The sequence below is a fragment of the Buteo buteo genome, chromosome 3 (genome assembly GCF_964188355.1).
Source record: "Buteo buteo chromosome 3, bButBut1.hap1.1, whole genome shotgun sequence".
Classification (NCBI taxonomy): domain Eukaryota; kingdom Metazoa; phylum Chordata; class Aves; order Accipitriformes; family Accipitridae; genus Buteo; species Buteo buteo.
In genome coordinates this window covers 55,418,470-55,445,407 of record NC_134173.1, presented here as the reverse complement: position 1 = coordinate 55,445,407, position 26,938 = coordinate 55,418,470, and the positions used below count along the sequence as shown (strand labels likewise).

Below are 26,938 nucleotides of genomic sequence, written 5' to 3'. Positions count from 1 at the left end.
CAGAAATGGTGCTATGATATTACAGGAGGAAAAAGTATTGACATATCAGTTCATAATGTTTTTGTGAGTATTAGTGCAATTAGTGTGATGGCTGAGCAGGCTATTGCCACCTAGACACTGTCTGGAAAAGGCACCTATTTCCTACAATCATTCCCCTCACTAGGACCAGTCATTCCTTTCAGCCAGAACAGACTGTTTCGGTGCCCTTATTGACCTGTTGAGATACCATCAGTGCTGATTCAAAAGCTACCACGCTTTGGAGAGTGAAGGTATTCATGTGCTTTCTGGCACAGCAGCGGCTAGGGCTATCAGTTGAATGTATGGAACTGTGTGTCAGAAGTTGAGCTGTTTCATACTGATAACACTGGGGTAAGCAAGTCCCTGATGCAGACATGCTGTTAACCACATCACTAAGTCATTTGCTACTACAAGAAGACTAAAGTGCCTAAATCATGATAGTCCATACCAGGCTTGAAGGATCTTCAATTCTTCTTACTGTCCTTGCTTTGAAAGGCAGGATCAGCTGTGAGAACAGTGGAAGGAAGTGAAAATCAAAAGAAAGCCCCACTAATATTTTTGGGGAAGTCAAATAACTTCACACACACCCCTTTTTTTTTTTTCTTTTATACATTTTTCCCGTTTACTTACACCAGGAGAACCTTGGTGCTGAAGAGACCTGAGGTGCAGAGGAACTGTACTCTGCTGATTTTGTGGTGCTAAGGGGGCAGCACACACAGCAGTGTCAAAAATAAAGCTCCCCTGAGAGGCTGAGTTTTGACAACCTTGCGGCGTTTCCTTTATTTAACGAAAAAAACAGTCGACTGTTAAAATTTTTTACGTTTTTTTCCCCTGTAAGTCAGAGGCTTGATTCTTTTCACGAAAGCTGCTGCCCCTTCTCCTCCAGCCGCGTCGTTTTCCTGCCTCTCTGCTGGCTATCACCGCATCCCGGTCCGTCCCGTTCCTGCGCCTCCCTCTCGGCCGAGGCTGCGGGCCTGCCCCGGGGTGGGCTGAAGGCCCCGTTACAGCCCGCGGCCGCCAGCGCTGAGGCGCCTCCGCTGCCCTCCGCCTGCCTGCAGAATTTATTTCCCCGCTGCTGCTGGAGGCCTTCTACCCACCAGCCGGGGAAACGATCCAAAACACAGAAGCAGGGTTGTCAACAGCTTCCTTTCGGAGCCGGAGCAGGCCGCGCCTCGCCTCACCCCACCCGGCTGCGGGCAGGCCGCAGCCCTGTGAGGAGCGGCGTCCTGCCCCCGGCCGGGGACGGCCCCAGGGGGGCGCTGGGCGGGCGGGCTGTGCCGCGCCTCCACCGCCGGCCCGGGTCAGCGCTTGCCGGGAAGGCGGCCCGGCCTCGCTCGGTGGGAGCGGCGCGGCCGAGGCTGGGGGCCTGCTCTCCGCGTCGGCCCCGGGGGCAGGTCCCGGACGGCGGGGCCCGGCCCCGGGGCGCCCGGCGGCGGCCTCCGCCCAGCAGGGGGCGCGCGCGGCCCCTCCGCCGTTCGCCCGCCCTCTGCGTGCCCGAGCCGCCGCCGCCGCCGTCGCCGAGTGGCAGGTACCGCGGGGAGGGGGGGGCGGTGTCGGTCCATCGGTCTGTCCGCGGGGAGAGGGGCGGGGTCGATCGGTCGGTCTGTCTGTCTGTGAGGAGAGGAGAGGGGGGGAGAGGAGGGCGCTGCCCGCCCGCCGGTGTGTGTGCCGGGCCCGGGCCCGGGCCCTGCCGAGCACGACGCGCCCGGAGCGGAGCGGAGCGGGGGGTGAGGAGCAGCGTCGGGGGAGGCAGCGGCAGCGGCACATCCGGCCCCGGGGCCGTGACCCCCTCGCCGGAGCGGCGGCGGGGAGCGGACCGCAGCGGCCACAGCGCTGCCGCCAGACCGCCGGTGAGGGCGTGCGGCGGCTCGGCCGGGAGCAGGGCCGGAGGGCCCGGGGTCGGGCCGGAGGGCACCGCGGTCGGGAGCCGGGGGCAGGGCGGCACGGGGGAGGGCCCGGCCGTGACAGGCACCGCCAGCGGCGACAAAAGCGACGTGGGGCCTGGGCAGCGCCCGGCCCGAGACCTGACGAGGTGGAGCGCAGTGGATGCTGCTTCGGTGGGAAGACGTTCGAGGGGAGAACGGCGAGTGCGCTGCCAGCCTTTATCACGGGAAAGGAGGGAAACGGCGACAGGAAAGCGGCTGCCCCCGCGACAGGACTCTGCAGCCGCTGTGGCGGGCTGCTCCAGACCATACTTTTTAGGAGAAAACAACGAAGATGGGTGAAACTAAAAGGCAGTACGTATTTTTGCCAGAAGAACTTTTTTTAACCTGTCCTCAAAACGGTCTTCGGTAAAGGAATTACTGTTTTTGAGGGAAACGGAGTAGTTCTCTTTTTTTTTCTAGACAACGCAAAAGTTTTGATCAGCTGCTGCAAAGCAAGTTGTTGTGCTGAAAAGATAGGGGTAACACCCAAATGGTAAAGAGGATGGGGAAGTAACTAGAGACAAACTATGGTGGGTAATATTGAAAAGAAGAGGCACCAAATCTGAGTATAAAAGATTATAAAATTAGTTCTGTCTTGAGACCAATCTTACTAAATATTAGGAAAGATGTTGATGTAGCAATTAATACTTTGCTGTTTTAATTTGGTAGTGATCAAGAGTTGGAAGGCATTAGCAATATAGAAGAGGGTTACAGTCCTACACAGAAAGAATTGGGTGATCCTAGAGAGAGAACTAGAGTATGACTAGTACAATAATAATTTAAAGGACAAGGGTTTGTGGTTGCAAGCTTGTAAGCACGCAGTTTACAGAAGAAATTCTTACCAGTTGAAAGCAACACAAAACCAAAATATGTGTTAGGTAGTTGCATGATATGTAGTTGTAGAAAAAGTGAATGCTGACTTACGATGATCCAGAAGAAGTTGTTACTATTATCCACGAACAAAACTCTAGAAAGAGAAAGCTCTAGAAAGTGAAAACTCTCCTCATTATACAAAGTGTATAATGTTAATCATTCTCAGGTAAAAAGGTGAAGTGGAACAGGTGCAGGAAGATGTGCCTAGGACAGATAGGGAAATTAAGAGTGTTGAAAGAAGCATTTGGCTTTCTTAGTTTTGCAGAGTAAAGGCCTTTTTTGCTTTCTGTTGAACCATCAAGGTAAACACTGTGAAGGGAATAAATTGAGCTAAAGAATGATGTTGTACACAAATAATTTAACAGAGATTTTGAGATTAATAGTATATGAAAATTTCTAACCATCAGAGAGCACTGATGTTCAGGAGCAACCTTCCAAAAGGTTAAGGAGGAGCAAAAGCCCAACACTTTTACAAACCAGTCACATTCCATCTAGGAAGTCATGCTTTTGTTTGCTGCAGCAGGGAACTAAGCTTAGTGTTATATGTAGACTTGATATCTGTTTTTCTTTTTTGTTTGTAAAACAGATTATTAACAAGAACTTGTTAAATGTGGTTTTTAGAAGAAAAATAGTAATGTTTGCAGTATGATAGGATTGGTGACAATCAGAAAATGACCCTGGCAAGTTGCTCTTTTTTATTTGAAGAGAAGGTATTGGAGAGTAAGTTGAGATGAGCCAAAGGCTGAAGTGTAGTGTGTGCATCTGCTGTCTTCTTACGAGAGGAGCTTTAGTTTGCCTGTGCAAGAGGAGACTATAAAAATCAGTTTTGATCTGCACTCAGTGATAGGTTTCCTCTCTGCAAGTTTTGGTATCCTTCATTTAGAGTTGCCTTATTAGCAAGAGTGAGGGATTTGAAGTGGTGCCTTAAGTTGACTGTACTATCCCACCTCATATTCTTCTGCAGTTAATTTCTGAATACATGTGGTCTTGAAGTCCTCATCTGCAGCCCAGGACCTGAGATAACTGGTCATCCAAGGAGTGAACTACTAGTGGCTCTTCTAGGGATTTGGGTATGCTGGAATTCTGAGGGCTGTTTCTCTCTTGATCAGTCTGTCAGCTGGTTGCCCTCCACATCATCTCAGTTGTGGATGCTCCACTTCCATATGGGTCAGTTAATAAGCACATAAAATATTTCAGAGGGCATTGGTTTATACACATTATGTGAAACACATGATCCCTGACGCATTCAGCTTTCTTTAGAGACCATTCATAGCATGTTGTTGCTGTAGATGACAGGCTGATGGGCCTGTCCTGAGTACATGGGCCTGTTCCACCAAATTTCAGTTGCCGGTGTTTACTGAGATTCTGCTGTCACCTAAGTCAAGAGCACAAATACTGAAATGTTTGGTTTTGTTGTGGTTTGCTTTACTATTTAAAGCCGATACTTAACTAAATATGTGGCAAAAAGTTTTATCTTACACAGTACCTCATTGAAGCCATATCTTAGATTCTGGCTTTAGTTCATGTATCAACACCACTTTTCCAAGTGGCATTTCTTTCTTTTACTCTATTGATAAATTTTCAATTGACTAAATGGAACAGAGCTGCTTAAACACCAGTTTTGTCACTCAGCAAATTTCTGACGTCCAAGTAATCTAGCTACATCATCTGAATTTTATAATATAAAGGCATAGATCTTTTAGCGATTGTTGATGGGGTTATAGTCTCCAGCATGCTCAAGACCTCTTACAGTGTCAGACTAGCAATAATGGAAGGTGACAGAAAAAGGGCAGCAGCACATTTCGGGGAAGGCTTATGGTATATGAGTTTCCCGTGGATGGTATAGAATGCTTGTCTGTCTTCTTCACCTCGACGTTTTTTGCGCAGAGAAGCATACGCCTGTCCTTGGTGTGTGTTAGTATGCTAGGGACTGCTTCTGCCTGAGTTTGGATACCTTTTTAGAGGTTTACTGCATCTCAAGGCTTGTCAGCTTTTAGTAAAGTTTACTGAGTAGGATTGTAGATGCAGGTAATGTGATTTATAGAGTCTACTTGGATTTTCAGGAAGCAATAAAAAAAAGTACCCTACCAGAAACTTTTGAGGAGACTGGGTGCTTATAGCATAGAAGAAATTTCTTAAATGCAGAATTAGTTGAGTTGAAAAATTAAAAAGAGGTCAAAAATAAATTGCCAGAAAAAAGGAAGGGGGCAGAAGGATGGCACATGAGCTTCAGCATACACAAAGGTAAGATGATGTCTTGGGTAGAATAATCTAAACCATGCTTGCACGGTGCTGAACTCATAACTGGCAGCCAGCACTCAAGAAAAAGCTCTTGGTGTCACCATTGACTGTTCCCCGAAAACCTCAGCTCAGTGTGCCATGGCAGCCAGAAAGCCAGGAGAATGGGGAGCGTCCTCAGGGAGGCTGCTGAGAAGACAACAGAGGGCACCATTTTGCTGCTCCAGCATCTTGGTGCACCCACATCTGGGGTAGTGTGTGTGGTTCTGGTCTCTGCATCTGCAGAAGGACACAGCAGGTTAGAGAAGGGCACCCGAAAGGGCCAAGGGGATCAGCTTCCTTAAGAGGAAAGACTGGAAAGTCAGGATTGTTCACATTAGAGAGGAGATGTCTGGGGTGTGATCAAGACTTACAAAATGAAGGCAGTGGATAAGGTGGGAGTTATTTGTCCAGCCTTGCGGCGCTGGAGTGGGAGTTCCTTGCTGGGGCTGGTGGGAGGGCGGTTTCAGATGGGTATAGGGAAGGACTTCAGTGGGGGTGACAGGGGGAGCTGTGGAGGAAGAGAGTGCGGGCAGGTTCAGGAAGGGATTAGAAAAACTCATGGACGAGAGGTCCGTTGGGGGGCTGTTTTCTAAAAGGACTAGCCAGGGAGGTCCCCGGTGTAACAGTAGTGGCTGCTGGGGTGTGTTTGGGGAATGGGCTGCAGAAAGCAGCCAGGCTCATGTGCTCTCTCAAAGAAGGATCTCTGATGGCCACCCTTGGCAGCAGAGTGCTGGGCGAGCTGGATCAATCCGATCCAGGACAGCAGTTTTTGTGAACTTAGGATCAGTCTTTTTGGTGGAAGAATTGTAGTTCTGCAGGGTTCGGTTCTGGATGCTGAAGTGTTAGCGTTTCCATGAGCAGCCTAGAAAAGGCAGTGAGCAGCAAGGTGATAGTGTTTGCCAACAACAGGGGTAGTAAAGAGAAGGTCAACTGTGAAAAGCTGCAGAAGGACCCTGTAAGACTGAGTAACTGGGTAATACAATGTAATGGCATGTGAATTTGGTGTAGGTAGAGTCATTCAGGTAGCGTAAAAAGAATCCTAACTTCCCATGTGAAATACTGGGCTCTCGGTAATGAGCAGTATTTTGTAGTTATGGTGAATGGTTCCATGAAAATGTAACCACAGTGCTCAGCAGCAGTCAAAAAGGTAAATTGGAGAGTAAATATTATGGGGAAACAAGTAAAGATCAAACCAAAGAATCTTGCCATGCCACTGTGTTAATCCATGGTTCACCTCAAACACCCTGTGTGGTTCCCCTGCTCTGTGTCCAGCTCAGAAAGCATATAGTGAAAATGAGTGAGATTTGGAGAAGCAAAACAAGACTGGTCAAAGACACAGACCGCCTTCCATATGGGGAATGGCCAAGAAAGTTGGGACTCCGAAATTCACCCTGGAAAGGGATGTCTGAGGAGGATATGATGAAGGCCTGTAGAATCATGAGTGGTATGAAAAGAATGGGCAGGGGTTGACTATCCGTTCTTCCAGCAGGAGAGCTGGGGCTCCTAACAAGGCCCTGATTCAGCAAGATGAAAAGATGTGGTTCTTCACAGGTAATTGAGTTGGAGAACTTACCAGAGTACATTGTGGATATTAAAAGTGTATGTGTTGAAAAGCAGAATGGGCAGATTCATCAGGGTGGGGGGGGCACTGAGTGATGCTAAATACATAGGAACCCCATCCAGCTGAGAGAGATTTTTTTTTTTTTAAAATGGAAAAAGCAGTATTACATATGTTTGCCCTATTCTACTTTTTTTCCCTGGCCTTTGCTTTTGGCCACCATTTGAAAAAAAAGATACTAGACTTAAATGGACCGTTGCTGTGATTTGCTGTGGCTACTTTTATGTTAGCTTCTTATTCACAAGAGTAATAATCAACATGGACTTTCTTCTGTACGGTTTCTTTTCATCATTTCTCAAATAGAACTAAGTACCACCTGCCAAACCTTTTTAAAGAAACGTGAGTATTGCTGTTCGTTGCCGGGACATCAGCTTTCATGTTGACAATTGGGTCTTTTACTGATAAGTTACTAGCATTTAGGAAGTTATCTAAAGTCAGACGTTTTCCCTGTATGAGTGATGTCTTTTATTTCTAGGCTCAGCAGGATCCATTGACGCAATTGGTAAACATTAGTTGAGCTACTTCACTCTCAGGTTCAATAGTTACAGTTTGAAATCTATTTCACATCTTTCCAATCATCTTTCATTACATTTTTGGTCAATTGCAGCCTCCGTGCACATCGGGAGCTTAAGGCATGCCTCCATGCACATCAGGAGCTTAAGGCAGGCCTCCATGATTCTCCTTAGACTTGCCAGTTGTCCTTGGAACCTGTAGACTGCTGATTTACCTCCTTCAGTCCCTTAAGACACAGTGTTGGGCAGAGACTAGTACTACAGGTTTGCCTACATGGGGAAATTTTTTGAGCCTAAGCATGGTGAAGTAACTATTAATGAAAAATAGCATCAATATATGTATATTAATTAGAAATACAACCTTAATAGTTGTACCGTTTCATCTTACCATGTCATGTAACATGATCCAACATGGTATGATTAAGTATTTAAAGTCATGCTGTATTGACAGAGATTTAGAATATTTAAAAGAAGTAAATGTATCAGTTAACTATTTGGCTTTGATGAACTGGTTTAATGATTTACTGTGTGTGAACATGAAAATTCTGAGCAGAAATACCTGTATCCGGCAGTGGTAGTAACAGTCGTGTGTCTGACAGCGTTAGTTATCTTATCATTGTTATTATTTGTTGATATAAAATAATAAACTCTAATGAACAAGCAGAGCAATATATTATTTTAAAGGTAAAGTCAAACATGGTTATATATAAATGACTTACAAATTTAGGAGATGTCTGCTTTGTAAAGTGACCTGCTTCTGTTCAGTAGCCATTAAACTGGATTTGACGTTGTATACATTACTGAGGCCGTGTCACCAAGGCTATGTATGACTAAGAGTGTATAAGCTATCATATATATTGTAAGAGTAAGAAAATATGGACTGCATGATAATAAGCAGTTTAGTGATAGGTTCCTGGTTCTTAGTTTGCTTTATTGCTGGAATAAAGCTGACTAAGCTCTCATGTCTGATGATTCCTGCTGGACACATAAAGTTTTTCCCATGTTAGTAAACTTGTCATCTCAGACTTATTGTTTGTCTAGGTAAGGATGGGGCTTTTTGTGTGTGAGGGTGTGTGTGGTGTTCTGGTTTTAGTTTTCGGGGGTTTTTTAAGAAACAGGCATAGATGCATACTTTTTTAAAGAAAATACCTTTGTCTTCAGAACTAAAGCCACATACCGAAGTCCTCATTTCAGTAATACAGGATCAGAGCTTGAACGAGATTGCTGTTTATACAACAAGGGAATAGCAGTTTGGACTTCAGAATTCTTTTTTATCAGGTTTTATAAAATCTTATTTTCAGGCCTTCCATCATTTCCTTCTCAGGAAAATAGAAAACACCACAAAATGTAGGAAAAGTGGTCTGTGTGAGCGCAGGGTTACCCACCACACCATCATCTACGTGAGTCGGACAGGAATTTGTCAGTCCACGTGGTGGCAATCTTCATCCAGACACGAGTGCTGTGTCGGCCTCGGCAGCTTGCGGCCGGCCGCCTCCGGAAGATCCCTTGCTGCTCAGTTACTGTGCTCTTCTTTTCCAGAAGACTGTGTCAAGGTCTGCAGCAAATTTAAACACAAACACTTCATTAGGAGCGGAAGAATTCTCTCTAGTCTGTTAAAAACCAAACAAATAAACCCACAACAAAACAATATGGGATGACCTTTGATATTTTCTTGACCAACATACATTAGCACCCTACATGTTCCCAGCAGAAACAAAGAAGTTGAATAAAGGTTTGTGAAGAGGTTGATAATTATGACCGATATAAGTGCTTCAGTAACTTTCTCTAAAAGCAGATGTATTCAAACTGACCACAATGGTCAGGGAAGTGCTGCAGTTATTTACTGATTTACCTGAGCCAGTTGTAGGGAGTTAACAGATGACCTGATGAAATCTGTAAATTGCCTTTCTTCTTAAATAGTTCTTTTGCAGAAGATGAAAAATGAGCAAGGCTCAAAAATACTTAGATGTGTATTTGATAGAAGTTAAGTGCACTGAAACATGTAATGCAACTGAATTACCAGTTAAGTGTAGCAAGGGTAAAATGTTTGTGAATCTGGTTGTCAGTAAAGGTGTTTTAAAAGAACGATCTCTTTCCAATTGTTCCCTTATTTTGTGTACATAAATACACAATGCATGTACTATATGATCTGGGGAGGCATTCTGCAACCCTGGATTGGCATTTGAGATCTTATTTATTTCTTATCTTGTAATGTTGCCATACTGTACAATGATGAGCAAAGCTACCTGTTTCCCAATCCCATTGTCTGCTGATCTATAAAAGAGCAGCAATAGTTATTCTAATTTTTTCATAAAGCACTTTGTAGCCTGTATGTGCAAAGCACTGTGTATGTGCAAAGCACTGTGTATGTGCAATGCACCAAAGTTTCTACTTGCAGGATGGTCCTGACATCAAGAGAATACACCTGTATGTCTCATGTCTGCAGAAGGCAATGGGAATTACTGAAAACAAAGAGCATAAATAATGTTCTTGTATAACCACTTACCTGTCTGTTTGTCTAGAGACATGAAAGGAGAGGTGGCTCTTATGAACCTGCTGTGATACCTTGAATCCAGGAACTGTTGAAAAAATAACTGAAGTTAGGAAGGGAAAATGCTGCAAAATACAGCTGTGTGTAAGACAGACATCATGCTGTATGAATCTGAGATGCTGCTTTTAGCAGCAGGTCTGTATTAGTGGAGCAATAAACCTCTGTTCCAGTTGGACTGAATAGGTGAAGGTTTTTAATAGAAGATACAGAGCTCTCAGTGGAACTTGGTGTAGATAATGGGGTTCTTTCCTAAACAGAAATGACAGTTGATCATATGATTTTTTACTAAATAGAACATTAATTCAGTTAAATGACTTCTTAGTAAGTTACACATAAATACAGGTGTGCATAAAAACTTACCGAGGAATTTCTTCCTCAACCTACCTAGAAAGGGAAGAGAATGATATTGTTGGATTTACATTTCAGCATCTGATCAGTGTTCAGAGGATACACAAGCAAGGTAATGTGGTTTTGGCTTGGTTTTTTTAATTATTAAATTACACCTTTTAAAAAAAAATTATTTTGTATATGCAAAGAGAGCTTATCTTCACATAGTGTTTTTAAGGGAACGATCCCATTTGACCAGGAAACTTTGCCTTCAGAGATCATGGGCTTACAGTTTAAGCAGAGTACTGGAATGTTTTTCATTCATTTAAAGACTGAAGAGGAAGAGCTCTGCAAGCCACTGCCACTGAAGTACTCTCAAAGTCCATTACAGAAAGAGGAAGCTGTTCGCCATGAGGGAGTTGGCAAATGTAGATTTTAGAAGTAATGCATATTGTGTGTTTTGCTGGCAAAGGGTTGGGGATGTTACTTTTTCTTGGTTTTGTTTTCGTTTCTGTTTCTTGGTGGTGGCAGTTTCTCTAGTGGTAGTCTTACTGATGCTTAGGTTCTAGATGTCAAAGTGTGTATTAATATTGAGAAGTCCCAAGTACTGAGCTCTGATGTAGTTCTGTTGTCCTGATGTGTTGTTTTAAAATAAGGACAATTACTTCAGTTTTTCTGAATGTTCGTGGAAATATTGTAGTTCTGCAGAACTGGTATAACCTATGTAGCAGTGACTGGGTGGTTAATTACAATTTGTAAGGTTCATTGATATTTTTGCAGTGGAGAGACGGGTACAGTTAGTGATTCTGTCTCACAATCTAGCCATTTTCTTTTTCTGGAGCTATTTGGTAGCTGTTGAACTTACTGAGAAGGCAGAGACAATAGCATATATTTACTGCAAAATAAAACTGTCCACGATTAGTGCAAATTTAGGACTAGTTTAAGAAGTGACAGGACTTGCATCTAGCTCTATAGTTTGAATTATTGAAGATCACTCCTGGCTTCTGCAGGTGTGAACGTGTTGTACAACAGATCAGCATGTGACACTGAGTTACCATTGTACAGTGGGAGAAAAATGACTTAATAAATAGAAGTAAATTATTCTTACAGAATCACTTAATATAAGCAATCCTTTTGAAAACAGAACAGATTTCCTATCCTGTACTAGCCCACATATGTCATAGAAGTGGCTTACAGCATAATTTCTAAAATTATTAATAAAAGTACATTGTGCTCAGGCTATATCTGTGTTGTATAAATTTAGTGAAATGTATTCTTATATTATGCCTTTCTAATGGGAATCCTTCTCGCTTGGGAGGACATCTTTGAATTTACTTTTCACAAAACTAATTTTCTCTCAAAGTACCAAGTTATTAACAGCAAAACTTTTTTTTTTTTTTAACAGAAGTATCATTTAAAAGATACATTTTCAGTACATAGTGATGCATTTTTAGAAGTGGTCATTTACTGAACCAAATTAAATTTATTTAACTCCAGTAGTAGTAGTAGTAGTAATTTATAGGGATATTCAGAACGCTCATTTTGCAATACTTTTGTGTCTTGTTACTAATGCAAGTCTGTTTGTTCTAATTTGTGCCTGTGACATTAGTGCTTAATGGTAGGCGTACCAGCTTTTAGGCAGGTTCAGAGTTGTTATCTGATTCACCTTTCAGAAGCGATTTAAAAAGAATGCCTAATGCTTTGGAATTCTGCTGCTAAATCCACTGCATTAGATATTCATTACATCAATAAGCTTTTTGATACATACTGTGGACAGAAATGTAACCACAGTTTGTTTATTCAAAAACACTTAATTAAGTTGGCTATTGTAATTTTTTTCCGAGTTTTGTTAGACAGGAAATTTTGCTAAATTGGGTTAAATTTGAGGGAAGAACGTATCATTTGGGGACTGGCATTTTAGAGGTGGTGTATAGTTCAGCTTTGCATGCAGCTTGTGTCTGGCGTAGGTTAGGTAGCCATATGTGAAATAGAATTGTGTTTGTAGAAAAAATCTTTTTAATCACAAAGGTAAATCAAACCAGATGGTCCAGATTTTTTGTGTGTGTGTGAATGCATTTGCTTAGTCCACAATCTTGAAGCATTGGGAAGAAGGATTTGTTGGTCTTTCTTCCTGTGAAATACTAAGGTTTCACTTAAGTCTTTACATTTCAGCGATCAATTCTAAAAGGTTCTAGTGATAACAAATTCTGAATTGGAATTACCTCCAGTTACACTTTCTGATAACTGCTAATCTTTGTGCTTCCTTTCCTGAAAAGATAAGGCGGTGACTTTTTTTTTTTTTTCCTGGTATTATTAGCTAATGTTTCATCAGAGTTGTATGTGAAGTGATGGGGAATTCTGTTAGGCTTTATCAGATGTACATGTCTGGTATGAAAATATAAACATTAGCTTACATTTTACAGAGCATGCCATGCCGTTCCTCAAATAGCATATGTCTCTTCCGGTATAATATTCTGTTGTTGATTTATGTTAGGCCTTGTTTTATTAAACAGTTTTAAACACTCAAATATTATTTTACAAGCGAACCGCGATCTTTTTATCAAGTACAAGTAGGGATTTGTGCTGTCGATGTGCAGTTACTATGTATGATAATTGGAGGTTTTAAAATGATTTATGATCTCGCTTTCGGGAAGATTTAACGTGGACTGTAAAGGTCACAATCACATCATACAGAAGTGGGGCCCAATATTTTTCTCAGCAAAGATTGGACTAGCAGAGTTGAAGAAGAATTCTCATATCATTTATGATTTGGGTGGGAAATGGGCAAGAAAATTGAAATTGCTGTCAGCTGGGAATCTTAGCTTGGCAACATCCAGGGGTTTTGTAACATAATCACTGGAAACACGAGTGAGTACATTGTCCTTTCTTTTTGTGTAGGATTATAAGAAGGCTGTTAGTACCCTAAATGACACCAGTCTTGCATGAAATGTTTTATGGTACGTCAGTGAACTGACCTTTTGCTATTGGGGATGACTGTGGAAAAGGATGCTTGAGCCAGTGATATATCATCACGTGCTTAAAAACATACTTGCAGCCTAGGGGAATGTATTCTGCTTAAAATCATTCCTTATAGAGATACCAGGACGTAGAAGTTACTCCGATCTCTTTCTCCTCTGCATCCAAGAAAGAAAAAAGAGTTGTGCATTCCTGCACTGGGAAGACAGTGTTGATACATGTAGCAGAATTTGTCCAGATAGGGAATACAACCTATTGAAGTTTAAGTATGATTTATTAACCTGAACATCCCCAAATGCTACAGCTGTTAATCAGACCAGTGTGTAAACATTTTGAAATTACTTCTGTAGGTACTTTGATCTTGAATTTGATCTAAAACATGGGGGAAGAGCTATAAAATATAGACATTATAAACTCTTGAAAAAAGGACAGGTTTTAAATCGAATTCTTTGGCTACTGGCCATGTTTCCATTCTCCCAGCTGAATGAGTGCACTGGTGTGGAAGGATACCTTATATAGATGAGAAAATTTACATCTGCATATAGCACTTTTAATAGGAGGTTCATATAGTTAATCAGAACACTGCTACATTGTGAGCCCAAAGTACAAACCCTGGGCAAGTGAAATATTCAAGTGAAGTTTCAGTTCAGTTTCAGTTCAAAGCTTATCTAGTAAAATCAGTTTTCTTTCCTGTCACTTTAACTGTGTCATGTCTGTATTGAGGTTTCTTAGGATTTTTACTGGTTTATATGATTTATATGATTTTTTTTTTCACCTCTTCTCTGAGGGAGTGCAGATCTTTGCTGTCCAATCTTCTAGATGTTTTTATTTCTTCTTACTATTGCATCTTGCACATTTTGCCATCCTCTTGCATAGTCAGTCTCTTTTTTTCATTATTGTTTTCATCTTTTCTGTGTCCCATAAGCACAATGTCATCATACCCTCATTATTTGACTCATCCTGAAAATATTCTTCAAAACTTAAATCATAGTTCATGAAATGTTCTGTATCAAGAATTCCATGGTGAAACAACATTTCTCTTCCTCTTTTAGATTCTGATACAGAAAAGGACATAATCTTTTATTTAATATTAAGCCAGAGAAACTACATTTGTGCTTCTCCATATTGGGGTTCTAGCTGAACCCACAATAGCTCCATACTTGATTTTTCCATTGTCCTCCTTGTATCTGCTTCCAGTTTTCACTTTCAGGTGGGCAATATCATGTAATACACTCAGTTTTTTATGGTCTGTATTGCTATTCTTGTTTGTTCAGTAGTTTGTGTATCTGTGGCACTATAATGTTGTGCAAAGAGTATTGAAAAATATATTTCCTGCAGAATGAAGAATTAGTATTTATAGTGATGAAGCATTTTCAGCAACTGACTGTACTTTGTGCATCAAAATTCAAATTCAGATGGTGGAAATCCCACTGGAGTAGCTTTGCTTATAGCTAGTAAGAGTTGCAGTTAGCATCACTGTATCTGTTAACTGAATTGTTTATAGTTTCCTGGTTTATGAATGGTGGTTGTTCTCCCTTTCAGTTCTGATCTACAGTGTTTTGGCCTTTAATATCAATACTACTATGTGATCTCTTACTAGGAGAAAGCTAATCACCTGTCTTGCATTTGTGGCATTGATCTTAATCAGTTTTCTGTAATAACAAAGCTTTGCTGCTGTTTCCAGAAGTGTGAGTAAGACTAAACGGAGCTCTTTCCATATTACCAGGAGGGAATGCAGCACACGAAGTTAATATATACAACAGGAAGATTTCAGACGTGGTTCATAAGCTAGTTTGCATTCTTGTTTGGGAACCTGAGCAGTCTACCAAATATTTGCATTGTATTTATTTGCCTGGTTTCACCATAATTTCTTCCAACTTTTGCTTGCAGGTTAGTCACCTACTCCAGAGAGAATCAGAAAAATGTCCTACGTTTTTGTAAACGACTCTTCCCAGACAAATGTGCCATTGCTGCAGGCTTGCATTGATGGAGATTTTAACTATTCCAAACGACTGTTAGAGAGCGGTTTCGACCCAAATATTCGTGACAGCCGAGGCCGAACAGGCCTTCACCTTGCTGCAGCAAGAGGAAATGTAGACATCTGTCAACTCTTGCATAAGTTTGGTGCTGACTTACTAGCCACTGATTACCAAGGTAACACAGCCCTTCATCTGTGTGGGCATGTGGATACCATCCAGTTCCTAGTTTCTAATGGACTTAAAATTGATATTTGGTAAGTCACTGTTGTTTTTTTACAGCACGTATTATAAAATATATTAGTCTTCTGTCACCAGAGCCTTGCATATGAATCTGCTGTTGCTGAAATTTGGTGCAATTCCACTATTTTAAGATAACACTTAATAAAAACACAAAATAAGAGGCAGGAAAACAATAAGAGGCCACTTCTGCTAGTCTGTGCAACAAGCAAAGCAAATAAAAATAGCAGCTGCTGGTGTGGGCTGCTGTGTCTAATTCTGCCTCACTGATGACATTGCTATCCTGGTTTGGCCAGACAGCCAGGTGTGGGTGGTTGACACCAAAGAAAAAAATCACATTGACTACTTTAAAAGAATTTTCTCCACCACAGTTCTATTGTTTTAATTGTTGTACTGTAGAAGACAAAGAAAATACAGTATGTGTGTGTGTCAGTTCATTCCCATACTCCTTTGGTAACAATGCTTCCCTTTCAGTGTTCTCCCCCTCCCTCAAAGTCTGTGACTCAGTCCTTCTTTTAAATATTGTATATTCTTTCCTTCTGGCTTCTAGCAGCTGTCAGATGCCAGTGTTCAGATGCAAGCTCTCAAGCTGCAAAGTAACTAGCTGTTTCACTGCAGTAACTGAATTATTTTGTTTGTGGAACTTTCTGCATAATCACAACGCATGCAAAAACTGGTAGTAACTTCAAAACCTTTGAGTTTTTAAATCTGCCCCTTTTTCACCTGTCCCTCATTAAAGTTTTCAACTCAGCAAAACTAGTTACTGGCAGACCAGATTCTTTATGGGTTGTGGGTGGTTTGGTTTTTTTTTTTCCTCATTTTAAACAACTCTGGTGCAAATTCCTAGTATTGAAGGCAGCTCTGGTCCTATTCAGTATTATTTTAATAGTAGCAGAGGGACCATCTGTATTTTATTTAATTTTTGCTTCATGTCCTAATACCCACATGGAAAAAGGAACTATGAGGAACCAGATTGCACAATTCCTTCTTGAAATTAAGCTTAATCGTGAACATTGCCACAGATCTACTGTTTTTTTTTTGTTATAGCACCCAGAGATTCCAATTAGATTAGAGTACTAGGAATTTTGATTTTATTTAAAGGAAAAAGAGTTGTGCAATTTCAAACCTAAATATACTAATTTTCTTCTATAGTCAGTTAAGCCATAACTTGTATTGATAGGAATTTCTTACTGTCTGATATGACAGAAAATGGTTCTGAGGACTTACTAAAATGTAATGTGTTATGCTGAGTTGTCTTGTTACAAAATTTCTGTATTAAAAGTTTCCTTTCTTCTCATGTCCTTTTGCGGGGTTATTTTAGCAATCACCAAGGAGCAACACCACTTGTTCTTGCAAAACGAAGGGGTGTGAATAAAGATGTGATTAGACTTCTGGAATCTTTAGAGGAGCAAGAGGTGAAAGGATTTAACAGAGGAGCTCACTCAAAGCTGGAAACGATGCAAACTGCTGAAAGTGAAAGGTATTTACAAAACAAAAATAATTACTAGGAGAAATAATGTTTATGGCTTTTAGATTTTTGTGATTGACTTGGTTGTTCCTCAAAACTGATAATATCACATTTGGCCTGGTATTACCAGACCAAATCAAAATAAAATTTTAAAGTTTGGAAAAATCTCCTTAAACAGATCAAATGTAAGAAAAAAAAACTTTCTCTATTGATATTTTCATTTCATGGTGGAAATTTTTAAAAATAATTACTCATTTTCCATTACAGACTCTCAAAAATAAATGTTCTACCACTTATCACAAAGCCAAAGGGAAAATGGGGTGAAATGCAAAATGCCAGTATCACAGGCTAATGCAGCATCCTTTCAATAAGATGGATTGACTATGCAAAGAAGGGATAGCAGACTTTTCATCTATCTGAACTTAAATAAAGGATGTGATATGGTGCCATGTATGAAATTTCTATCAGTAGTAGTCCTAGAAAAGATGGAGAATAAAGTAAGAATTTCGTGGTGGCTAAAAAGATAGTTGAAGGAGAACTGAAGATTTCAGGAAAATTGCTGACAATTTCAGGGAAAGTATTGCATTAGAGGGAAGTTACTAATGCATTCCTAAAGGTCTGGTCCTGGGACTGTGCTTACTTATAATTTTCATAAATGTTACTGGCATAGAAAGTAGTAGCATGTTAGTGATACTAAGAAGTGAGATATAGGCAACCCAGAGGAAAATTGGGGTGGCATAGACAAAAATCTGGGATGACAAGGGAGAGGAAATTAGTAGGAATAAATTGTGATTCAGTAGCACAATATGCAGCTTCATTTACCTAAAGCTGTATGCTGTAAAATGGAAGTTCCTCAGTGGAAAACGAGGATATAGCAGAAAAGGCTTGATGTATTAGTCAGTTCCGGCAGTTGACGCTACCCTGAAAGAGGCAATGAAGTTCTAGAATGCACAAAACTAGATATTTCCACTCAATAAAGAAAACTGTCAGTGCCATTTTAAAAAGCAATGGTAACTTCTGCTGTGTAGTACGTTTTTTAATGCTCTTTTAGCTCCATTCAAAAAAGTTTAATTTATCTTTTAAGAAGCGTGGAGAGGCATTACTTCAGCGCTTGAGGGAACAGAGCATCTCCTTGTGAAAGGAGGCAACTAGAGCTCATTTTAACCTGGCAGAGTGAAGGCTGAGAGGTGTGTGGTTGCTGACAAGAAATACTGGTTTTGGACAACATGAAATAACTATTTAAGACAAAAGCTGATGATAGCACAAGAGCCAAAGGATACAGATAAACCACAAATACTTTTTTGATTGAAAATTGGGAGTCATTTTACAATGAGCTTCCAAGACAGCCTTCTTGTAGGATTTAGATGAGGCAAGAATCCTTGCAAGTTTAAATGGAGGCTAATTCTCTTGCAAAAACCATTGAATTGCCAGTAAACGTGACAGAACATGGGACTGAGTTTGTTTTGTTTTTTTTTTTAATTCATATTGGAAACAAGATATCAATGTTGTTTGAAATACTTGTTCTTTCTTATACGGAATTTATTCAAATTTGTAATTTTTTATATTGTCTAATAATGATCATGAGCTGTGACTGCTGGAACATTATATCACAAAAGGCAGGGAGTTTTGTCACATAATTGTTGTTCAATTTGGTGAAAAGGTACACAGGCTTCACTATAAATGAAAATTTAACTCTGTAGAAGGTATTGTTATCTAAGTTGAGTAAACAGAAAAGGTGGAACCAACAAAATTACAGAAATCATGCAAAATACTCCCAGTGAGCAGATTGGAAGTTCTTTCTTATACATCAGGTGACCCCACTCATCAGAGAGACTGTTTTAAGCCCTGAAAGAGAAAATTTAATATTATTCTCAAAATTACATGGGTATAAATTATTAGAATTTGTGCATATTACCTTTCTGATTTAACTAAATTTTATTGAAAGTTGCTTGTCTCACGGAAATGCATTTATGTTGTTTTTGTTTAAACATATGGACCAACAGCTCAGCCCCATTTAAATTCCAATTTTTTATTTGATAGTGTCCCTTTAATGAATATAGCTTCCTTTCTGTTATTTGACCTTCATAAATGTTATATTGTTTGCTTTGGCAAGGAAGTCAGCAACTCTCCTTGGGGAGAGGCACAGAGACATAAACAGTGTACTACCCAGCTTGTTTGTGAACGTGTTTAAAATGTCTGAAATACATTATTTTAAAATAACAAATAACAGATGCCTGGAGCAGCAAAAGCGAGCGAGTTTGTGTGCTGTTTGCTTTGTAAATAAATAATGTCTTTGTAACAGTTGGCTTTTCAGACCTCCACAGTTTCACTCTTCCCTCTTAGTATTATTTTCACATTTTAGAGACACTTAGGTGAATGTCTTCTGTCCTCTCCCCCCCCAACTCTGCTACATCATGTATGAACCTATGGAGAAATAATGGTTGCTCTTTCTAAAAACAGTCTCTGACTTAAGTTTTCTGCTCCTTATTATGTACGGTTGCTTCTGCCCTGGTAGCAGAGGCCAAAGCTAGATTCCCAAGTCAAATTTATTTTCTCTTCCTTTACACTCCTCCCAGTGAGGGGTGGCACTGTGCTGTCAGGAGGCAGAGCTTGCTCTGTCCGTCTTTCAGCACAGGCAATCTGTCCATCTACGCAGCCCAGCGTGACCTGTGACTGTGCCCACAAGTGTATCCAAATGTGAACTTCCACGTTATGCTGGAAACAGAAGAGAACATCTGTCTGGGCTATGTGGCTCAAACTCTTCTGTAGGATGCATTGCTGCATTACCACTTCTTAAGCAAAAGAATGCTTATATATGTAAAATAGCAAAAGTGTTTTCTATGTACCCTTTTCTATTTAATGAGCAAGCATGTGATCTTTTCACTTAAATTGCATTGCACCTTTATTTAACCTCTCTGGGGTTATGTATTAACTAGTTAGTACTTAATGAGTGAGTAGTTCTGTTCTACACCAATAGCTGTCTTTTGTTTAACACTTTGTTTTGCTTGGGAAATCATAACAAGCAAGGAAGATCACTAAATCCTGCAGCTATGGGCAACCAAAATAGCTTTACAGCAAGGTAAATATTTAAAAAACAAAAAAGACAAGCTGTTTAATAGACAAATTCTGAAATCTTCTGCATGTGACGCTGCAATACTTCAGCAGGCTGTGGGAGTTTAGGCTAATTATTGTTCAGTGGCTGTAGTTCCTGAGAAAAAATACCATATGAATAGTGTGCAGTTTTTCCGTGGTGTAATCTTAGAAGAGAGATTCATAAGTGAGACCTTTTCCTGATAACAATCATTTGTCAATTTATTATTGTGACCAAGAACAATAGCATTTCTACAGTTAGTTTTGACTTGGAAATGACTTTTTCCCTGAAATGTTTTCTTTTATTATTGCTATAAGAGATATCTAGGAATATGGTAACAGAAAGCAATTAGAAGGGAGGAAAAAAAATTGGTTTTCCTCTGCTTATCTTCTGCTATTGACATCATTGTGTACGTAGTTGGTTTCACCATTTCCTTTCTGTACTTGTCAGAGCCTGATCCTGTAAACACCTCTATATGTAATCTCATTCAAGTGAGACGTAGTAGGACTGTGCAAATGGCTAAAATTCTACATAAGTGAAATCAAGTGATGAGAAAGTTTCCCTATTCTTCATGAGGTTTTACATACAGCAACAGAGAAAGTTTCCTGTTATAAACCAGTTGTGAAACCAGCAAAATTGGGAGAATGATACAAGAATCCATGCAGCATTTGAAACAACTTACATTTTTTCTAAAGGCGATTAATTGTCAAAATGACTTCATCATTCTAATTTTATATTTGTTTCTTGTTTAAAAGTGAGAGTTCCAGTCCCTAATTTATAGTCTGACAATTTAAGGGGGCCTGATGGATTGGTAGTGGAATGTTAAAACATCAAAGCAGCTGCTGAATGCCATATGGCAGAAGGCACAGCAGTGCCAACTTGTCTTGAAGATCAGAAAGTTTCTGAACTTCTTGTTATCCAAATTTATTGTTCCTGTGATATTTTTATGCTAGAGAAGAGGCCTCTGTAACAAAGACACGCAGGAGAGTAGTAAAGATCACTACAGAGTTCAGAATCTAAACTATATTGGTTAAAGTTTCCATTTTATTCATCAGTTTATTTTTAAATCACAATTTGTTGTTTTATTAACAAGAGCTGTGCCCCTTGAGGTTTTAGTTTATGCTTCATTAAATTTTACTGAGCCATATTTAGTAGGAATTACGTGGACTGGCTTGATGGCTTCTAGGTGGCAAGCCTGCAAACTCAGTGCAGTTGTACAGGTATAAATATCATGCTCTTTAAACAGGTTAATAAAACATCCTTTCAACTAACTTAAGTTTAGAGTTAGGAGTCTTTTCCTGATCTGCTTTGTCTTGATTTAGCGGGGGCAAAGCTATAAATCTGCAGGTGGGTTTAGTTTTTAATTTAGAATGTTTTGGTTGCTCTTAGTAGGATTACTGTTGTACTTAAAGGTGCATTCTTTTGCTCTGATGTATTTTTAACTTTAATCCTTCGTAGTGCAATGGAAAGCCATTCCCTCCTTAATCCAAACCTACAGCAAGGTGAAGGAGTTCTTTCCAGTTTCCGCACGACATGGCAAGAGTTTGTGGAAGACCTGGGCTTCTGGAGGGTGCTGCTCCTGATCATTGTCATTGCTCTTCTGTCTCTTGGAATAGCATACTATGTTAGTGGGGTGCTTCCTTTCGTAGAAAACCAGCCTGAATTGGTGCACTGAAGCAAATGCAAAGAAGTGCACCGTGCTCTTCCCTGTTCTAATCTTATTTTGAGCTTCTTGGAATTATTCTCTTGGTGCAGGCAGTGGCAGCTGTATATACTGTTTGCCTTTTGTACTTATTATTAACCCCTTTGAAAGAGGGATTAATTCATTTCAAGTAAAACACTAAATTCTAAAGCATTCCTAAGCTACCTCTGACTTATCTTGACTTGCAAGCAAGATGTGAAGATAATCCTCTCTGTTGATAAAATGTTATGATTAGAAAAGGCCTTTCATAATGAATATTAAATTCCTGGGCATGAAAAATATATCCTAGTACAGAACCAAATTTGATTTATTTTCCCTATGAAGAGAGGTAAATCTACTGTTGGATTTTTTTGTGTATGCTTCAGTTGAAAGAAAAATGTTCTTTTAAAAGTCCTCCTCAAGAAATCTGAATAATATAATAGTGCGTTCTGATGTATAGACAGTAATAAGCTACAACTTCATAGTTCTTTTAATGCCTTCCCATAGTTTCATATCTGCTAGCTTATAAAAAGAATGAGAAATAGTTCAAGTTTTACTATGTCTTTAATGTATAGATCACTCCTTTATTTATTAGGTTAATGTAGTGTTTCTTCCCCAGATGAATTCAATGTTGTTAATAGCTGCCTGAAGTAAATTTTGTATTTGTTGTGCTTTGGAAGTAAAGTTGTTTCAGCCTTAGGCTGAAAATTTTGCCTTTTTGTTGAAATGTTACTAAGCAAACCTTTCTTTGTAAGGGTGGTTAAAAAGTGATTTAGGTGTTCTGCTCTGTATATAATAATTCTGTAAGGTCATTGTCTTTGTGAAATATGTCATGAAAGGTAACTTTTTTCTTCTTCCCACAAGGGCCAGACTGAACCATATAATTGTATTGTTTTCATGTTTGTGGAGAGGACTTGATTGAATAGAATTGCTTTCTAGAATTGTTTTCCATTTCAGTTGGTTTTGGACAGCACTCTCAGGCTTATGAATTATTTTCTGAGTATGCTGAATGAAAGTATTTAAATGTTAATATTTACAACATTGTATGAAATGAAATCTTGACCCATTCTGTACTTAGCTGTGAAATCCTTTGTAAATAACCTAGGGACATGAATCAGTTAGATACTCTTTTAAGAAGGCTAGAAAGGTACTACATAGTAAGTTGGAGGTTTTCAAAGAAAGCAGATTCTCTCGTCCCATGCTGATTAGACATCTAACTCTCTTTGTTGCCATTGCCTTGAAAATCCCAAACAAAAGGAATTCTGCAAACCTAATGAATCAATTTTTTTTTTACTTAGCCACTCCTAAATTGTTGCTAAATAACATCAAACATTTCTAAAATTAAAAATTACAATAAGTATTGATAAAAGTCACTGACATCTCTCTGTTCCGCTACCATGTGTATTTTTCTTTCTTGTTTATGGGTTTGAGTGAAGAGGGTTGTTGTCTTTGTTTTGATGTGTGACATGGGCTTCGCTGAACTGGGCCCCATTCTAATTGCATCTGAATAATTCTTGATCTCATTTCTTAAGTTAGAGGTTAATGAAACTATACTTTTCTAGCAGCTGCAATGCCACAGAAAGGAAAGTCTCTTAAAAAACAAAAAAAAACCCCAAACCCAGCATACTCCTGAATATTTCAATTATTGTACATCTGTTCATGAACAGAGAAATATAAACTTATACCTAAATTACATTTACTTCTCTAAACAAGTACATTTATGTTAATAATACTCTGTATCTTGAATAATCACATTGTCTTTCAGTATGTATTATCTGCATAATTTGTAACTATTCTCAGTATGGGTGAATGCCACAAATAAATATATGTAGTAAATATGTTTTGGTTTATTATTACATTAGTGCAGTGGTAATGATGCTACCCCATTTTACTGAGTTTATTTGTTTCTTGTGCATTGGTAATGAGCATTTCAGAAGTGGGGAGGTTCCCTCCCTGAGAAGTGGCAACCATGCTGTTGGTATAAATGAGGTTTTAAAGCATGGTTTCTTTAGATTTGCCTGGTTTATTTTCAGTATTGTTACTGAATTGAAGTTGCTGTCTGTGTGTCTCTCTCTCCCCGTCTTATCTAAGATTTCAGGTATTGGAACATATGGTCTAGAGGGCCCTTGAGTTTTAAGATTACCTATGAGGGGGTACAAAATATAACCAAGAAAACCAGGCTTGAGCCTTAAGTAGCCTTTCCTGCTTTGCTGTGCTTTGCTTATGCTGTATGCATAAGCGGTTTCAGAACTGTGCATTGAAAAGGTTTAAAAAAATCCTGTGTGTGTTCCAAATTAATGTATGTCACTTTTTAAACCCAAAGAAATCCAAAGCACTGTTTGAACTTCATTGTGTAATGACTGCTACTCCTTTGAAATAAGGACGTGATAAACGTCTGACTAAAAGAGGAGTTTGTTCTGTATATACCTCTGTTATTGAAAAAGGACAGCTGTGCCTTTCAATATATCTATAAACATTTAACGACTTCCTTTTCGAAGGTTGATTCTAAAGAATGAATTTAGCTCCTGTACACTAGATTTCAAGGAATACAATCTTCCTTACAGGAACAGAAAGAGGACTTTAGCCTACTTCCTCTTGAAGCTGTTGTCATAAGGAGTTTCACTGTTTCAGCATAATGACATAGATCAGTTTAGATTGTCTGTAGGTCAATAAGATTTCTCTTATTTATTATTGCAGTGGTGTCTAGATACCTTGACCCAGGGACTCCATTTTGCTAGGCGCTCTTCAAATCCAAGACAGATTGTTGTCTCAAGCTGTTCTCAGACTAATGAGCTAAAATGGAATAAGGAATTGAGAGAGAAAACAGTCACGGAGGGATGAAATGATTTTTTTTCCAGTGTCATAAAACAACTTGGTGGACAAGATAGTGCAAGGTAAGCTGGAGTGTAAAATGGATGCACAGAGGCTACTCTGCACTGGGCTGTCCCTGTGCTCACATTTATCCATGGCACGATCACACCTCTCTTACGTCATAGTAATGTGTTCATGTACCATATCCTTTCATCTTCAAGGGCTTCTGTTTTCCCTCATATTGGTAGTTTGCTTTGTAGAAGGGGATGATTTGTCGTGTGACTGTCATGGGTAGGTATTGTTTTTGGTTGCCACAATACAACAGGTATTTCATTACTGGACGTGATCTGGCACTGTGAGGTGTATCATCAAGAAAAGCTGCTATGAGAGAAAGAACATGGTTTCACTTCAAAGTATTGAAACAGAAGATCCAGGCAGTTTCTGGGTCTGCAGCTTATCTGGAGTTTGATTTTAGCATGAGTCAACTAATCTCTGGCTGGTTTCAGTATCTTAAGTAAGTAAAAATAATTGACTCACCAGTGTATTGTAGATGGGTTAGTTAGCTAGGTAGCCCTTTTTCTGATCAAAATATGTTTGGTCATAATATGTTGGAGAAATGCAAATTAAGTAATTTATTTAGAAGTTCAATAGCAGCTTTTAAAAGTAGTACTAGAAAGTATAAATTGCAAGTGAAAACTGTCCTGCAAAGTAAAAAAAAAAAGGTAATATTGTCTATTGTCATATTCAGAATTTTCAAAAGTCTAGCATATATTTATACGTTACCTAAAGTTGACTTTTAACAGAGCTGATTTCTTCTTCAGCTGACACACAAGTTAACTTGTTTCTAAAGCCAGTTGTTTCTGAAGTTGTTCCTATTTCTGAAGCCAGCTCTTTGTTAAATTCATATTTGAATTGGTGATTAAAATAAGTCTTAAATGATGTGAGAATTAGGGAGAATTAGGTCAGAATGCTTTTCCTTCATTCAGTGTTCTTTTCTTAGATTTCAACATTAATCCTTGTAGATTGGTTACTTGGAATACACTTTGTAAAATTTCCTAAGTGATCCAAAATGTTACAGAAATTGTTGTTGGCAGTTGTTTACTACATTTCACATCCCTGGTGTTGGGGCTTTCTAGAAGAATTCAAACATCATTGCTCAGTTTCATAACCTGCAGTTCTCTGTAGACTTTCTAAGTGCTGAAATACTGTTGAATCATGAATCTCTATTAATATTATGAAATTAATTTCTGGTGACAGTAGAGATAATTCTGTACCTGCACTTGCAGGGTTGTATGATGCACCTGTTATCTTACACGTATTTAAGTACTTCAGCTGGATTTTATGTCAGCTGGCATCTTTTGTACTGCTCTTACAAATGCTTCAAAGGAGGAACACTTTTAAAATACACAGCATTAGGAAACAAATGCAACTAGTTGGTAGTCCTTTGCTATTTATTGCCAAGAAGTGAAGTGTTCCCAGGGTCACACTGCCAGAGAAATCTGAGATGAAAACTAGAAGTCTCTGACTGATGTGATCTGGTATAGTCTGTGCTCTTATGCAAAGCAGAGCTAACGCTCTGATGTTGCCGCTGAAGCAGTCTGTATGCAGAACCCTGAAAAATGTGTCTCTGCTGGAGGCATTTATAGTTTGTAAATAATTGTTGTAACTAAGCATTAAGCAACCAATATTTCCTAATCACTATGATGAGGCAAAACTATTGTTCTTCATTACTGCCAAGGGAATGGGAAATCTGCTGGAAATTGCTATAACTAAAAAGCAACAAATCAGAATTTCTTCTGCAGTCAAAGTGTGAACAAGTCACAACCATGGATTCAAGTGACACATTCTTTCCATTTGTGATTTTAAACTACCTTCTGGATAAGGAAAAATGAGGAGATGTTTGGAACAGAATTTGTTCTGTGGTATGTATGGTTTGCAGAAAATAGGAGGGAAATGAATGCAGTGAGCCAAGACAGCAGCAAGGGAGGCAGAGCAGTGTGGTACCTTCATGAATCACTGCTTAAAAGGCCAATCCCAATGCCTGTAAGAAGTGCAAGGAGTGACCAGTAATAGGCTCCTAGCAGGAGAAGGATTTCACTGGCCTGTGATTACACCATCTCACAGGGGTGGCCATGCAACCCTGCAACCTGAGCTGGCCCTTCTTGACTTTCAACGTCTAGAGCGCTGCTATTTCAGACAACTGCATGTTTGAATGTGTGCCTACATTAACAGCTGCTCATGTGGAAGCTGAACTGGTTCCTCTTATACAAGAATCCTTCTGCACGTAGGTTAGCAAAAGAAGTTTTACCAAAGTGAACAGAAGCTCTTCGTAAAACATTACATATTTCTGGTGTATTAAATTATGTTTATCTAAACATCAGAAGGCAGGAATCCAGATGAAGGATCACGTATATGCAATAATACCTCATTTTCTTTTGCCAAAGAAAAAAGAACAGATAACATTCTCTTAATGCAAAGCAAAAAGAAAATCATAGTACATTTGTTTTGAACTGTAGAATATTAATTCCTTGTTGAGCCAAATTCCTTACTATGAGGAATTTTTCAAATAACATAATCTCTGGCAGGTAAGT

At 39.5% G+C, this 26,938-nt stretch overlaps 1 protein-coding gene across 3 annotated transcripts; it reads left to right on the top strand.

Annotated features, from left to right (window-relative positions):
* The first annotated feature begins 813 nt into the window (after positions 1-813).
* ANKRD46 (ankyrin repeat domain 46) lies at positions 814-23,374 on the top strand. 3 transcript variants are annotated; one of them, XM_075023701.1, is made up of 4 exons: positions 814-1,546; positions 14,971-15,313; positions 16,618-16,776; positions 21,314-23,374. In XM_075023701.1, exons 2-4 carry the CDS (start codon positions 15,003-15,005, stop codon positions 21,528-21,530), a joined length of 687 nt encoding a protein of 228 aa, XP_074879802.1. In that variant the 5' UTR covers positions 814-1,546; positions 14,971-15,002; the 3' UTR covers positions 21,531-23,374. The 3 variants fall into 3 exon arrangements, with proteins under 3 accessions (XP_074879802.1, XP_074879805.1, XP_074879804.1); XM_075023704.1 differs by lacking the exon at positions 814-1,546 and adding an exon at positions 1,699-1,868; XM_075023703.1 differs by lacking the exon at positions 814-1,546 and adding an exon at positions 1,964-2,255.
* The last annotated feature ends 3,564 nt before the right edge of the window (positions 23,375-26,938 follow it).

Bases quoted from the DNA above. Each gene is read 5' to 3' on its own strand.
- ANKRD46 (XM_075023701.1), top strand. From the start codon at position 15,003: ATGTCCTACGTTTTTGTAAACGACTCTTCCCAGACAAATGTGCCATTG. The intron at 15,314-16,617 runs GTAAGTCACTGT...GGGTTATTTTAG, and splicing joins GGACTTAAAATTGATATTTG to CAATCACCAAGGAGCAACAC. The intron at 16,777-21,313 runs GTATTTACAAAA...AATCCTTCGTAG, and splicing joins CAAACTGCTGAAAGTGAAAG to TGCAATGGAAAGCCATTCCC.